Source organism: Rhinolophus ferrumequinum, chromosome 16 (assembly GCF_004115265.2).
Source record: "Rhinolophus ferrumequinum isolate MPI-CBG mRhiFer1 chromosome 16, mRhiFer1_v1.p, whole genome shotgun sequence".
Lineage (NCBI taxonomy): Eukaryota > Metazoa > Chordata > Mammalia > Chiroptera > Rhinolophidae > Rhinolophus > Rhinolophus ferrumequinum.
In genome coordinates this window covers 40,559,616-40,575,848 of record NC_046299.1, presented here as the reverse complement: position 1 = coordinate 40,575,848, position 16,233 = coordinate 40,559,616, and the positions used below count along the sequence as shown (strand labels likewise).

Sequence of the window (16,233 nt, the reverse complement as noted above, 5' to 3'; positions counted from 1 at the left end):
ATAGAAATTAGTCATATCTCTGCTTAGACAAATGATGCCCCAAACATTGCCAGACTAAGATGTTTTAAAGAAATGATGATACAGCCTTCCGTCCTGGATTCTATGTGTTATCTTGGAAATAGTAGATAGAGTTTCTATGCTACATTTTTAAAGACCAGATAAACTTTGGTTCCATTTTAGACAATTAAAAGGAAATATAAATACTTCTAGGTTTAAGGAATCAAGCACTGAAGGCCACTGCAGCAAAAATGAGACCTAATTTTTAAGGCACAGTGGTATTTTTCATGTATTAAATTTTTAAATAATAATAATAATGAAGGAACTACTACACACCTTTTATAACTGAAGCTCAATTAATCAGATTTCATACCAAGCTCCACTCTTCTTCTGTTCCCAAAGACGCTTTATTCTTATTGGAACATCCCTACTCTAAAATCAGATGGGCAGAAATAAAATCAGTCTGTCTCTCAGAAAAACCAACCCTTCTATTTCCTGCAAGGTCCAATGAGTCAAAATTTTCATGGGAAGAGAAGCACAAGCACAGTTTAGGAGGTTTCGTGTTACATTCAACCCTCTCCACTCTGCTTCCCTCCTTTTTTGTTCTGAATAGTTGTTAATTAGCAGGATGAAAATAGCACATAAAATACACCAGTGACCAGATCACTCAAGATTTCCTTAAAGAAAACGAGAAATAAATCATTGTTATTTTATTTAGCCTATTAATTTTCCCCAGTTGTTAACAACTAAGTCTAATCTGTCATCTATGGCAAGTGACCCTTGATAATATCTGTCATTGTAATTGTCTTCTTTTTAATTCTCTTTTTCACTAATAAATTCTATGTGCTACTTTATAGCTCATGTATTTACCACTTTCATAACCAATCCTGTTGCAGTCTCTTCTCTGCAACTTAAAGCACAAGTATTTAAAAATCATCTTAGCCAATATTTTGATCATCGATTTTTACTAAACAACACAATTGCATTGTAAGGATTAGATTATGGTTCTATAGTATGTAAAAACTTGCAAAGATTTTCCATGTGCACAATCAAAGTTAATAGTTAGAATAACTCCAGGGAAAGACAAGTTCAAGGAGGAGGATAATTTGCCCAGTGTAATGTGGTCAGGTATTTAGGAGCATGAGCTATGGACATCGCATAGACCAGAATTCCCAACCTGGCTCCACCATTTACTAGCTGTTTGACCCTAACCAATCAGTCTCTGTGAACTTTAATTTAAATTTATAAAGTGAGTATACCTCATAGGGAACTAATGGGGAACAGATGAGCTAATATATGCAAAGTTCTTAGCACAATGTCTGATACATGAGAACCACTCGGTCAATGTTGGCAGCCATGTAGAGTTGTGCAGGAGAGCAAGTGGGGAAGTGGGGGCTGAAATCTTGCCTCTTCCACTTGCCAAGCCATATGCTCTCACACTGGCCTACAAAGCAAAAGGGCACTCTTATCTAATTTTCTCAATGCTACTGTCTAATATCCAAGCCATGTACCTACAGGGCTGTGTCCGTTTAACTGGGCACCCTTTTCCAAATCACACAAAAGACTATCAGTGCTAGTGGAAGCCCTGGTCACAGGTGACGATGGTGACACTCACCCCGTCATCACCCAGGAAATAGTAAATAGACAGATCTAGTGTTCCAAAATCTGGACTTCTGATTCTAGATCTAATTGGTTTTCTCCAGTACTCCTTTGCCTCTGTATGTTCTCAAATGAAGGATGCCTATGAAAGTTCTTTGTGTGGACAAAAATGTTACATAAATGTCAGTGGCTATGTAAATTTTCCATTACTAATCAGGTACCGCTCTAAGTACGTGTATGACTCAAAAGGATATGGTATGTGTTCAGGAAAAATTGTGATTGCAAAATAAGGTGGAATTAAGAATTATTTCTGTTAGCTACAAGCCCAGAGACAAGAACATCAGTGGATATGCTAGAGGAGCAGGTGTGTCAGCAAAGCTCAATTGGAGTAAGAGGCTAGAATGACACAGAGGACAGTTGGTCTGGGTGTGAAGAATCTGCTGTTACCACTAAGGTATCATGTGGCAGGAGCAACGTTTCTCTTTGGCAGCAGTCATAGGTCTTGTTCCAGCACTCATCGATTCACATTTTCGCAACAGAGATAAAGATACCGCAAAACAGAAAATATTCATTCTGCTCCCCCCAAAAACATCATCTTTCAAGTGTACCAAATCGAATCCATTTTGTAAGATTAATTAAAACGTTACTTCAATTAAACTCACAAAGTTCAATTAAACATGTTTAATTTGTGCCTCCAAAGTCAGACCCAAGGGGTGTTTTGTAGTTTGCAGTTATACTGGACCTGGGAGTATTTATTGGTAGAAGAATCCTTCCTTCTTAAAGGTCTCAACTTAAAAATTGAAGAGACTGAGGCATGCGCTAATCCTGCGCTGTTCAGTACAGTAGCCATGAGCTCCATATGGCTATAGAGCACTTGGACTTGGGCTTGTACAAATTGAGATGTCCTGCAAATGCAAAATATACCAGATATATGAAGTTAGTACCTCCCCCAAAATACATAAATAAATATATATATATGTGTATACACATATTTATATACACATATATATACATATATCTATAATAACTTTTACATTAGTTACATGTTGGAATGGTAATATTTTGGATATACTGGTCTAAATGTAACATATTGTTAAAATTCATTTCACCAATACTTTTTTATTTTTCAGTGCGGCTATAAGAAAATTTAAAATTACATATGTGGCAATCATTATATTTCTTATAGAGAGCACTGCTCTGGACAGTGTGCAGACTTTATTTTACACATCTATTCTGTTTTAAAATCAAAAATCATTGCTAACTAAGTATCACAAGTCTACTTTGAGGATATATCAATTATGCTATGATTTTAAGATCCCAATCACTGTATTGGAACAAAATGTTGCTGAAGTTCTCCAAACACTGTTATAATGCTAGGAAAATATTTTGTCACTTATTGTTACGGCTAAACTTTCAGATGAGAGCAAATGAGATTTTAAGATAATACATTTTACATCAAATACTTACACTATTTCAGAAATTGAAGCAGGAAAGGACAGTTGGTACATACAATATTATGTAACAGAAAATAAATTTTCCATAACTTATTATCTAACTATACCAACAATATTTTAGAAACAGACTTCTCAGTTAAATATTGCTGCTTTGGTTCATTTCAATTGAACTTACTTGTTTTTAATTTATCAGCCGTGAGACAAATAGTAATCCTAAAGTGTCCTGTTAGATTGTCGAAGTAGTTGAGCACCAGAAAGTGAAATATGTAACTTTCTGTTGTACACAGCACCATCTGTTGGAGAAATCTATTCACAATTTTGAAAAATTCTGGAGGAAAAATTTAGAACTGAATTTAAATTAGGATTGTAGTTGGGGTGCAAAAAAAACCCAAAAAACAGCCAAAAATTTAAACGAACCATGGCATAATACTAACTTACGTTCACATCCTTGCCTCACTCTTCTTTTCCAGGAAGGCTTCTCTAAACTCCAAACTAAGTTAGATCCACCTGGTAAATATGTCCACATCGCCTAGCCTGTCTTCTGAACTTTAGTATCTTTCCTTGGTGGGCCGTAAGTCCATGAGGGCAGGGACTGGTGCTGACATGTTGACAGCCATTATACTCTGCATAGAACAGCTCTTGGCACAGTGTTGTCACTTCATCATAATTTGTTAAATGAATGGAGAAATGAATGATTTATATCCAGTCATATGCCCCCAGTTTTGGTGACACCTTTCCTCAGTTATTCAGAGACCCAGACCCAAGAGAGAAAGCAACTTTGTAAAGGAAGGGATGCCACAACCAAATAGGGCAAGGAGGTCTAGGGGGCAGGAAAAGGGTACATAATGATTAAATATTAGTTTTCTGTTAGGTTGGTGGAAAAGTAATTGAGGTTTTTGCAATTGTTTTTAACCTTTTAAACCAGAATTATTTTTGCACTAACCTAATAAAAATAACTTTAAGATATATGATTGTCAGAAATTATATGGATTGCTAAAACTGGAGGAAGAAACAAACAGGTATATCATTTCCAGACGTTGTGCATCCTTAGCACATAATGAATTGTGCAAATTAATGCTGATCCATACAGACATAAAGTAGATTTCAGAAGTGAATAAGAATGTGAGTTAATTTACTAAACTTGTAGAGGTCTATGAGACCTCTCTTTACTGTCCTTACAACTTTTCATGAATCTAAAATTATTTTAAAGTAGAAATTGCAAAAATTGAAAAGTTTCCTGTTATGTTTACATTGAGGGATAAGGATCAAGTTGTATTATTTGAAGGGTTTTCTTTTCCTGTAACATCCTGGGTGGGCTTGTTACAAAAGTTGCATATTCAGGATGGAGCTGAATTTTAATTCCAAAGAAATGAGTGTCTATAATTTTATGAAATATTTCAGTGAATATATTACAAGTGCTCTTTGTTCCACATTCTACAGCTAGAGTTGAATATTATAGATTTATCTTTCATTTCCTTCATTTCTCCCAATTTATCTGATATTTAATTTTCTGTAACTGGTGAAATTTTCCTTTAAAAATGGAATGAAATTAAAATGATAGCAATGCAAATTTACATACTGTAGGGTAAAACAGATGTAGTGTGATAATTAAAAAAAAGAAAAACCCAACCTTAGAACTGCCAGAGACTATCTCTCTGCCTTTCCTCTACTCTAAAGCTGTGAGATCTTGGAAAGAATATGTAAGCTAAGTTATTATGTGAACAGAACTGTGCTTGTGGTTTTCTGTCATTTATCTATTATATCCCCCCAGAGGAATCTTTTCTTATCCTGATGTTAATAGACAAGAAACGCAGGACTCAGGGTTGCAAAACTTGTACAAGGTCCAAGCTCACGGGTTGGGGAGCTGGATTTGAACCCAAGGCACCTGTTTCTAGTGGCTTTCCACAGACCCATACTAGCTAGCTTGCTCTTTCAAATTCTAACATTCTAATGCTCCATGCTTTTCCTCTATGCTTCAATAGCAAATACTCTATTCTTAGATAAGTAAGCTGAGCCAAACATTCACCTGACCAGAAATTAAATCTTAGATATAGAATTCATCTTTTGTGAAATTGAGGTTGTGTTCTTCTACAGACTACTAACACTCAGACCTTATCAGGTCACAAATAGCCTTCAGAAAACAAATTTGATATAGGAAAGAGAATCATGGTACCATTTGACCAAGTTATCGAGACATTTAATCATTTGCATGTAAAAGTGAGGCAAAACCAATCAGGATGATCATTTGAGAGCTTCCAGAGTTACTCATTTAGTGGGAACATGATTTCAATTCTCTTATTTATGCTTCATTGTATTTGATCTCCATAACCATTCGTATTTTCAAGTCACTTTATGACGGATTTTCTGTCGGAAAATCTCATTTACAAAGACTGCTGTCCCACCTTTTGCAAATAAAGGAACTAAATGAGTTATAAGGTGTTTAAGAAAATTATCATTAATCAGAGGCAAGAAAACTGTAGAACATTAGTTTCTACTTCTTGTAATCAGGGCTTTCTGCTCTGAGTGGCCCAGGAAGAAGTCCCATTGTCACCTTTTGGACCAGGGTATTTGCAAATCTATTCATTACTCATCCATTTATTAACCACCACTCATGTGCCAAGTAGCCTGTAGACATTGTGTTAAATAGTCCGTGAAGTCCAAGTTGCTGTGACTTCATCCCTTCTCCCCGACCCTGTTCTGAGACCTAGGTTCTAATCTTAGCTCCAAAGCAGACCAGTGAAGTAAATTTGGGCAAGTCACTCAACCTCTCGGAACTTTAGACACCTACTGTACCATAATGCTGTGTGGCTCAACTAGGTAATTGACCTACCAGTGTGTAGACATTCAGGAAGCATAAATTTTAACCTTCCTCCTGGCCCAAACTGCCTATTACAGAACTCACCTCTCTTTTCCCTTTAATCAATTTTTAGTAAAAACTTTACTATTAACAGATTAAAAAGAGACAGTGAGAGAGGTGGATTCTAGGGTCCTTTCATGTTCTTTGGCATTATGAATCACCTTGAAAGGTAGAGATCTTAAATTTCATGCCCTTTTCTCCTTTAATTCTGTAGCTACAGATAGCCTTTTAAAAAATAAAACCACGTGAAAGTAATGGATATTTATTATTGCCCCATAAGCTCCTCTTCTCATACTGTGCTATTCTTGGGTCGGTTCTCATAGCACGCGGTTGTCATGTTTTTAGTCATTTGGGGTCTCACTTTGTAAGGACAGGTACCTCGTGAGAATCTATTGTGACCTTCCCAAATAGGTCAGGTCATAAAGTCACCTGAATTGAATGGGAAAAGCAGGTGTTTAGGTTCCACCTCTGGCCTACCAAGTCAGAATCTCCACCACAGAAGGATAGGAATCTATGCTTTTTCTATGTAGCACTAGTATTGCTTACAATCTGGCCAGTTTGTGACACCCTGCACTGGGAGCTATTTGTATATACAGAGGGTTCTCTGGGTACGTATGTGATACAGCATCACATTTGTGCTGCAGATTATTTTCTTGGGTTTATCTCTGTATATAAAGGGTGGAAGCAAAGAGTCTTGGCAGTATTTTCCAGCACTCTGGCTTAAGTAATAGACCATTTTTAAATCTAAATACATATATTCCATCTTGGGAGGAACATTGGCATTGTTCATTTTTACATTATCAGAGTTGATTAATATTTGCCTGGAAATCTGCGATTCCTGATAGAGTAGTCCCCCACCACTTTCCATGGTTTCAATTACCTGCTGTCCACTGCGATGTGAAAATATTAAGTGGGAAATTCCAAAAATAATTCTTAAGTTTTAAATTGCGTGCCATTCTGAGGGGCATGATGAAATCTTATGCTGTCCCACCCAGGCCGTGAATCATCCCTTTGTCCAGTGTATCCACACTGTACATACTGTCCACCCCTCGTCACTTAGTAGCAGTCTTGGTTATCAGGTCAGCTAGAGAGAGAGAGAGAGAGAGACCACATTTATATAACTTTTATTACTCTATCTTATTAATTGTTCTATTTTATTATTAGCTATTGTTGTTCATCTCTTACTGTGCCGAATTTTTTAATTAACTTTATCATGGGTATGTATATGATAAGGAAAAAACATGGTATGTATAGAGTTCAGTACTACCCCTGGTTTTCAGGCATCCATTGAGGGGCTTGGAGCGTATCCCCCATGGATAAGGGGGGACTGCTATATACCTTGTTAGTTTGCAACACAGGACTTTCAGAAGAGCTTTATATTCTAACAAGTTTTTCATTCAGTTCAGGTAAACATCCATTAATTTCTACTGTGGTTTTAAAAAACAGGAAGACTAGAGCCACTGTCATGAAGAATTATTTTTAATTTAAAAAGAATTAAATGAATCAACAATAACCATTCTCTGCTACTACATACATTTTAGAGCAAGCTATAAAGCACTATTGCAGTTATTTGGTAGGAAAAGTGAGTCTCATTAATTCCCAATTGATTTCTTTGTTCCGTGGACACTAATTGAACACGTACAATGTGCCAGGTCTCAATGTCAAACAACATTTAATGATGGGATTTAACTGTGGTTGTTGTGCATTTTATGGAAAGAAAATCAAATTTTAATACACATTAATGATTTATCAAAATTATAAGTATAATGTCTTGTGGTAAGGTGCTCATGATGCCAGGTAATGTGGCCACAAGTCAGGGCTTCACAGTAGCTGAGTGTTGAGACTCTTTTCGTTGCCTCTTGCAACTTTTAGTCAGCTGGGTCTTTATTACCTGTTTTCAAATATTCAGCTAACATTCAGTCATTGCACTATTGTATTTCAATTTCCTTTTTTTAAAGCAAGAAATAGAGGAAAAAATGTGCTTGAGTTGAAATCTATGTTAAAACACTAGTAGTCTGTGGTATTATTTGTTTTATTTGTATATACAAAAGGTGCTAAAATATATATACACATTTTAAGAAAGGAAAATACTGTATTAAAAATGTAATACTCAATATATACTGATAAAGATGAATACGAGTCATGTGTATACATTTTTTTGGCGCCCCCGGTATTATATTATTATATTTATTTTTCAGTAGTAGTATTGGTAGCATTGTTACCCACGTAATAACAAGTGCGTATACATTCGTTAAATTATGTATTATAAATTTCCTCTTCTCTTTTCCCTTCCCCTAATTTTTATATAAATTATGTGACTTCATGATAGATATGTAAAGATATGATTAGTCAGTTGTATATTTTTTGTGACGTTTTCATTTAAAATACCTTAAAGATTTACATATTACAACATATACTTCTACCCCATTCTTTTCTTTTACAGTTACAGTTGACAAAATGTTATATTAGTTTCAGGTGTACAACACAGTGATTAGACATTTATATAACTTACAAGGTGATCACCCCAACAAGTCTAGTACCCATCTGACACTATGCGTAGTTACTACAATGTTATTGACTCTATTCCCTATGCTGTACTTTACATACCCCATTACTATTTTTATAACTGGCAATTTGTGCTTCTTAATCCCTCCCTCCTTTTCACCAATTCCCTCAACCCCCTCCCATCTGGCAACCATCATTTTGTTGTCTGTAATCTGTGTGTTCGTTTCTGTTTTGTTTGTTAGTTTATTTTGCATTTTAGGTTTCACATATAAGTGAAATCATGTCTACCCCACTGCACAATATTCCATAGTACAAATACATCGTAATTTATTTCACCTCTGTAATATTGAGGCCAATAAGATCTTATGATAGATTTTCACGTCATAACAATCCTGTAGTGACTACTGTTTTTCCCCTCCTCTTACCTCCTCACATCTATTTACCTCCTCACTTACTATTCACATCATTTATTTTCCTACTTATTCAGATATCTTAGTCATAGCAGCCTAACCTTCAACGGTAGCTCTTGAAGATACTATGCTTCTTTTTATAAACCGCTATTTAAATGATTTTTAAAATAATTTTTACATTTCTATTGACTTTCATCCTCAGGAAAAAATACTTTAAAAATATTTTGAGTATACCTATAAAGAGAACATAACCTAGCTAAGGGAAGATATCATTTCATCGTGCCGAGTCCTGGGAATCTGAGTAATTCAAGAAGGGAATGAGTGTATGATTCTATTTAAAGAATGGTGCATGGAACTCGAATGTCTAAAATGCCCACATTGGTTCTTCCTTTGGGTTGAGGCATATCTTTAAAATACCTATTAAAATACGCAGGGAAGGTCAATAAGTTTTAATAATGACAGAGGAATTGCTAAAGGCTTTAAAATAGAGTACAACACAGAGGGTCCCTGACCCACTGGCAAATCCTAAAAGATGCTCAGAAGTTGAGTGTGGAGTTAGAAATCTGAGCTTCTCCATTTACCCCTCATCTGCAACATGTGAGATATACACGCTCACTTTATATTTGGGGTGACTTTAATGCTTTATCAAAGGTCATACAACATAAGCGAGGCCAGGCTGCCTCCACTACACAAAATGGCAGTTCTTCCCAAGCCATTGCTATTAGTTTCCAGGGGTGATACAGCTGTCTTGGCCTTAACTCCTCACAAATGCATGTACACATTCCAACAATACTTACACACAAACAGCTCAGAAGTGCATATTATTACCACAGGTCCCCAAAAGGTGCCTCAGTCCCCCTTGCAGGTCCAGATTGATCTTGAGTAAACTTCATATTCACAGGATGCATAACTTGTTACATGCAGTTAGGAAGTCTGTCTTGTTTGAAGGATGTAATTTCATGTCAGTCTTCTTAAATTGCTTGTACTCTGTGGAGTCCTAAGCCATTTCTAAAGGGGAATATAATCACAAGCTTGAGGTGGAAAGTAAAATATATATATATCTATTTAGCTGATGATGGTGCACTATGCAGCAATTTAACCAAATTACCTGAACTTTCTCGTTTGCAGCATGAGGTATGAAGTCTGAGAATTTAGACTTTCAAAATAAGCCATACCATGAAAAGGGAAATATATCTGCTCTGTATGGAAGTCTTGTATTTTCTGTCAATTCCTGAACAGGTGAAAACTTTCCCAGTGTATTTTCTCGAGCAAAAAAACTGTTTGATTCTTTCCTGTTTTTTTATACTAATTTTCTTTTGTATTCTTTACCTTTGTTTTATTTTTCTTTCATTAGGGACTCAGTATTTAAGTTTGGACAGAACAGAGAGGAAGGAGATGGTTAGTAAACAAAAAGGACCAAAATGCCAGTTTCACTTTTAATCTGGATTGAACCCAATTTCTCTCCTAGTTGATAATTAATTTGGTGCTCACAATTAATTTGGTGCTCCCATCTCAGAGTGTGGTGGGTAATCTGTAAAATGAGAAGATGTCACTGCTCCATTTACCTAACCATTCATCTTACCACTCTACAAATTTCTATTTGGAATAAGCCATGATCTCAGCCTATGTATCTAATAAAGGAGGCAGACATGTTCATAGTTCAGGGATGGTAGGACGTGCTGTATGTATCAGAGGTATGAAGAGAGGCTTATGTGAGTAGCAAACAACAAAAACAAAACCAACCGCCCTCCCTGAAGCTTGGGAGTTTTCCTTTTATTTGGTAACAAGTAAAACCACTCCAGTAAAACCCAAAGGTTTCACCATCTCCTCTGTTTCCCATCCTGCTAAAGTAACCAGTGCTAATGGCTTAGAATGTTTCTTATACAAATTTCTCTTGTAAGAACATACAAATATGCAGATTATGTTTTTTTCCTAAAAAGAATCATACTATGCATATTGCTCTATATCTTGCTTCTGTCTTCACTGTATATATATATTTTTCAGTCACTACCTGCCTGGCTCCCACCTTCCCTCAAATCTCTCCTCTGTTACCTCCTCAGAGAGGTATTTCCTGATCATCCATATAAATAATAACTTATCCTCCCTATCCCCCCTCCCTGGTCATGTTCTATTTCCTCCCCTCAGTTTATTTTTTTCTTCATGTTTTTTTAATGGTGCCCTTCCCCCATGAGAAGGTAATCTCTATGTATGCAGTGACTTTGGTTTGCTCTCTACTACATCTGCAGTGACTAGACTAGTGCCTGCACATAGTGGGTCCTCAGTAAATACTTGGTAAATGAATGACTCTGAATCATTCTATTTACTAGCCTTAGACTTGTATAGAGTGTGGATGAACCGTGACTTTTAATCTAAGCGTTGCCTTATTGGTGGGCGTGTGGGCTCTTTCAGGCTTTAGTCATTATAAACAATGCTGCTTTGCATGTGCTTGCAAGAAAGATGTGAGAAAATGGGATGGCTGGGTTCCAAGACAGGCACATTTTCATTTTGAATAGAGGATGCCCAATGACATTGTCAAAAGATTGTTGTCATTTATACCCCACCTGTAATGAGTGAAAATACCTGTTTTCCCAAAATTTTCTCTGGACAAGATGTTATCAGTCTTTAATCTTACCAAGAAGCAGGTGTGCAGGGAAATGGTATCTTGGTTTAATTGGTATTTCCATGTAAATTATCAAGTCTGAACATTTTAAGATATGTTTATTGACATTTTCAGCTTCTGTGAATTGCCTGATTGTAAGATTTTGCCATTTTCTCTTGCCTTTCTCATCTTATCAACTTGTAGGTGCCATTAGTATTGAGCATGTTAATCCTTCATTTGTAGTGTGTGTGGCTTATTATCTTTCCCAGTCTACCTTTTGTCTTTACTATTTGTCTTTACTATTTTTATCATAGAAAGCTTTATATTTTTATGTAGTCAAAACTTCCTTTTAGGCTTCTGGCTTTTCCGTTTTGTATAGGAAAGTTTCTCCTAACCAAGGCTAAAATATGTTCTTCTGATTTTTTTTTTTTTGTAATATTTTAATTTTTTAAAGTAGTTAAGTCTTTTGTCCAGCTGGAATTTTTATTTACATATGATCATATGTAGTGATTTAGCTTTGTTCTTCCAAATAGATTTTGAATTATGTCAACACTACCTTTTAAATAAACTGATTTGAAGTTTAAATATGACTTTGATTTAAAAATATTCATTTAAATATATAATATATAAGTAGATAGATATGGACTTACATATATGCCTGTGTACACATATAGAAATTTGAATCTATTTCTTGATTCTCTATTCTTGTCCCCTTGACCTATTTGTCTATTATGTTGTGTATTCCTATATGTCTCTCTATATAACTGTTTTATTATGATACTTGTAGGTAAGTTTTTAAATCATAAATTCCCACTCACAAATCTACTTTTCTAGAATACTCTTGGCTAGTCTCAAATATTATTTCATATAGTTTTTAAAATCATTTATTTCGATTAAACCTATCAACTTGCTGCATAAAATCTGGCTTTTGATAGGTAGGAGATGCATCTGGCCGCACGATAGCGGATGGGCCAGAGTCAGGGGAGGTGAGTGGCAGGGAGATGGTAAGGAAGTGGTCTCAGCAACCTAGGCAGCCAAAGCAGGGCCTGAACAGGAGGTGGCAGGAGAAGAAGCTATTTCCAAAACACATAGAATCAACTGGACCTTGACCTTTAGAAGTGACGTATAACGGAAAGTGAGTCACAGGTATTAAACAAGAGAACTGAACCAACTGTAAACCCTTTGCAAGAGTTAGGACTGCAGGAGAACTAGGTTTGAAGGTAGACAGAATGGAAGAAGATGTGTCCATTTGTAAATAGGTTGAGTTTGACATAGGAGGGCCATTGGTGGGAGACAGAAATTGGTGATGATGTTGCTAATCATTTGGGTAATTTAAAAATATTTTAAAGACGTTTTCAAATAAAGTTGTAGAGACTTTCAGAACATGGAAGTCCTTATTCACTTTATTGTGGAACCCTACTTTTTTCTGACTCATTCCTATTTTCGGCTGCTTAAGGGAAAATTATTATAAATAATCACAGAATGGAGTATCCCTTCTTGAAGAGTAGAAATTTGTCCCTATGGTAAAATGCCAGATTTTGAAGATGTTTGTTCCTGTTCAGTAGAAACATTTTTGTACAATACTATGTGTGAATATCTTATAATAGTTTTGCAAAGCTTGATGTTATTTTAAGGTCACTGTAGTTTTCTACTTATCATAAAAACTCTGCTTAGACTACTGAATATAAATCATTTTAGCTATCAAAATTACACATCGGTTTATCTGAAGGTATTGTGCAAACAGGCTTATTCTCACGCCTTTTTCATTCATCTGTCTTTTCAGAACTCGATAGCCCAGAAGAGTTAGGGAAGAAGCGGATCTGCAGGATTGTCACTAAGGATTTCCCCCAGTATTTTGCAGTGGTTTCCCGGATTAAGCAGGAAAGCAACCAGATTGGTCCCGAAGGTGGAATTCTGAGCAGCACCACTGTACCCCTCGTCCAAGCGTCTTTCCCAGAGGGTGCTTTAACCAAAAGAATCCGAGTGGGCCTCCAGGTAATGTTCACAAACAGTTGTTTTCCTTGGTACATGCAGAGAGCTCCAGGAACTATAGTCGTGACTCAATGATATTGCTAATCAAAGCATTAGGCCAGTTTGGGAACCAGTAACCTATTTCAAGTGAAAAGCATTAGTTAAAAAGTTAGCTCCGTGAGTATTTTAAAAAGGTATGTTTTTTAGGGTTTTTCTCTGTCAAAGTATCACCTGGTTTCTGATGAAAGATTTTTTTTTTTTAACCATAGGTTTTTTGGTCTCAGTATGTGGAGCCAAATAGAAGCACCAAAGAATAAATATACCATTAAAGCAACAACCCATATTTGATTTGGTTTATAATATGCCACTTCATAAAAATTAGTAATAGTGAAGCTTGCAAGAAATTTTGGTTTAAGTAACTCGTAAATGCTGGGTTTTATCCAAACCAGTTGGAATTTGTTTTGGTTTGGAAAGCTGACTGAAAATCTTGGCAAGGGTCTTTCCTGTATTTGTTCATTTCAGTTAGACTGAACCAGTGCTTAACCAGTACTTTTTTCTTATTGAATAAGGAAAATAACCTGAAATAACTTAATTTCTGTTGTTAATAAATATAGTAATTAATAATTTCCCTGAAAGTTCATGTTCTTTTTGTGAGGCTGGCTTCTCATGCCCAAGGAGTTGGATTTTTTAGAGTCGACTCTAAATCCTGAAAAGGCCTTCGGTAAATACTCGGAGCTAAAGAGACCACCTTACGTTTTAGTGGAATGAAGTTCCCTTCAACTGTCTCCCATATTGAATATTTTACCAAAAAGCAAACAGACACCAAAAGGAAGAAGTTGGGCTTTCTAGGCTAGAACTGAAATCATGAGTGCCTTTTTGTCACTTAACTCTGAAAACCTCAATTTTTACATGGGTACAAGTTGCCTTTGTATTGTTTTACTGAATGTCCTGCATAGGTTTAACATCTATTGGACTCAGTATTTGTTGTCCGTTACTTTGGATTAGATTAAGACTGCTGTGAGATTTGATTCCCTCTTTTGCACACAAGCCCGTACTGTCTGTGTTCCATTGCGAAAATACTCAGGCTGACTGGTTCCTGCTACAGTGTTAGGTTGTTTGGGGGTTTTGTTTGTTTAACACCTTCCTGCAATGGTGAGAAAGGATGAAGGAGAAAGACATCTTTTTGGTTGTGTGGTTTTGGTTTTTTTCCTCATCACTTAAAAAGTCAACTTTCAAAAAAAGTCAACTTTCTGATGAGAGGAAACTGTCCACTTTCATGTAAGGTCCTTTCTCTTCTCTAGGCTCAGCCTGTTCCAGATGAAATTGTGAAAAAGATCCTTGGAAACAAAGCCACGTTTAGCCCAATTGTCACTGTGGAACCAAGAAGAAGGAAATTCCATAAACCTATCACGATGACCATTCCTGTGCCCCCACCCTCAGGAGAAGGCGTATCCAATGGGTACAAGGGGGACACGACACCCAATCTGCGCCTTCTCTGTAGCATTACAGGTTGGTTAAGTTGTTGCTGTACTTTCTATTGACGCTAGCATTTGCAGTAATTCTGTACAGAGATATGAAGCCTTTGAAACATGCATGCCAACTTTATGAGTAGAAAAAGAAAGAGTGAAACATTTTTACTTGTCCATCACCTACCTCATTCCTTTTATCCTTGTCATCGCTGCTTTAAGATGTCGATAATCATGTCTCATTGAAAATTCAGTAATATCATTTTCTCGCTGTTAGTTTTACAATTAATAATAGCACCCTTTTAAAGTTTTTGAGGTATTATTGAATCTGCTGGAGCATCTAGGTAATCTCTCAGTGACTTAGACAGAGGTGGTGGACCCAACCACACCCTTTAGACTACAGGAAATTGGATGGACATTGTGGAAAACAAAGCTCCCACAGAGCACTGGGCGTAGGAAAGAGCAGAGTAAATGCTTCTTCTCCCCTACTCTGTTAATGGATGTAATCTTTTTCTTTTTTTTTTAAATTTATTGGGGTGACACTTGTTAGTAATGGATGTAATCTAATAGACTAAATATGCAAGGCTTAGGAGAACACATTTTGTGATAAACACCTGGAATCCAGAGCTCAATTCATTATTCAACCTAATATATATATATTTTTTAACTGAAAGTCCAAGATTAAGATAGGTTGGGGTTTTTTTGTTTTGTTTTTAAGAGTAATTTTAATGTCTGATTCCCCCTTTTTTGCTGGAACATTTGAGGGGTTCAGGCAGTACAAATGAGCTGCTTCCTAGCTTTCTTGAGCTTGCCTTTTTAAAAATTAAAAAGCAAAAGCATTATATTGTCTAAGACAACAAATCTTTCCACTTACAAATTGCACTTCTAAAATACACTTACAAGTTGTGGTTACCCCAATTTTAAGCCATTCATAGGTAGCCAGACAAACAGAAAAGTAATTTATTTTAATCTAATAATATCTTACAAGGAGATCACTATACGCTGGTAAAAATAAAAGGAGAGCAGAGAGGAAAACTGCCTTCAGTACATGTCATTATTTAAAGTGTTGAAGTTTTGCGAGTTACTGGCTTTGTGGGAAGAATAGGACGGTACTGCAAATGTTAAAGTCAACATTACCTGCTGTTGTTCTCGCAGGAGGCACCTCACCTGCTCAGTGGGAAGACATCACAGGGACTACACCTTTGACATTTATAAAGGATTGTGTCTCTTTTACAACCAATGTTTCAGCCAGGTATGGAAATAAAGGATTCCCGAAAGCACTAAGGAATGAGTTGTATTACCTTTTGGAGAGTAAAAAGTGTTGTGCTCAGTACTAGTTTGGTAATTTTGATGGTGACGTTGGATCTAACTCAGA

General features: G+C 36.2%; 1 protein-coding gene across 25 annotated transcripts in view; it reads left to right on the top strand.

The window, feature by feature from the left end:
• Positions 1-16,233, top strand: part of ANK3 (ankyrin 3) — a 473,720-nt gene that overhangs the window by 411,585 nt on the left and 45,902 nt on the right. For all 25 annotated transcript variants that reach the window (XM_033130276.1, XM_033130259.1, XM_033130260.1 and 22 more), the window contains 3 exons: positions 13,205-13,416; positions 14,694-14,901; positions 16,014-16,110. In XM_033130276.1, coding sequence (XP_032986167.1) covers positions 13,205-13,416; positions 14,694-14,901; positions 16,014-16,110 — 517 coding nt within the window. The remainder of the gene's footprint in view (positions 1-13,204; positions 13,417-14,693; positions 14,902-16,013; positions 16,111-16,233) is intronic.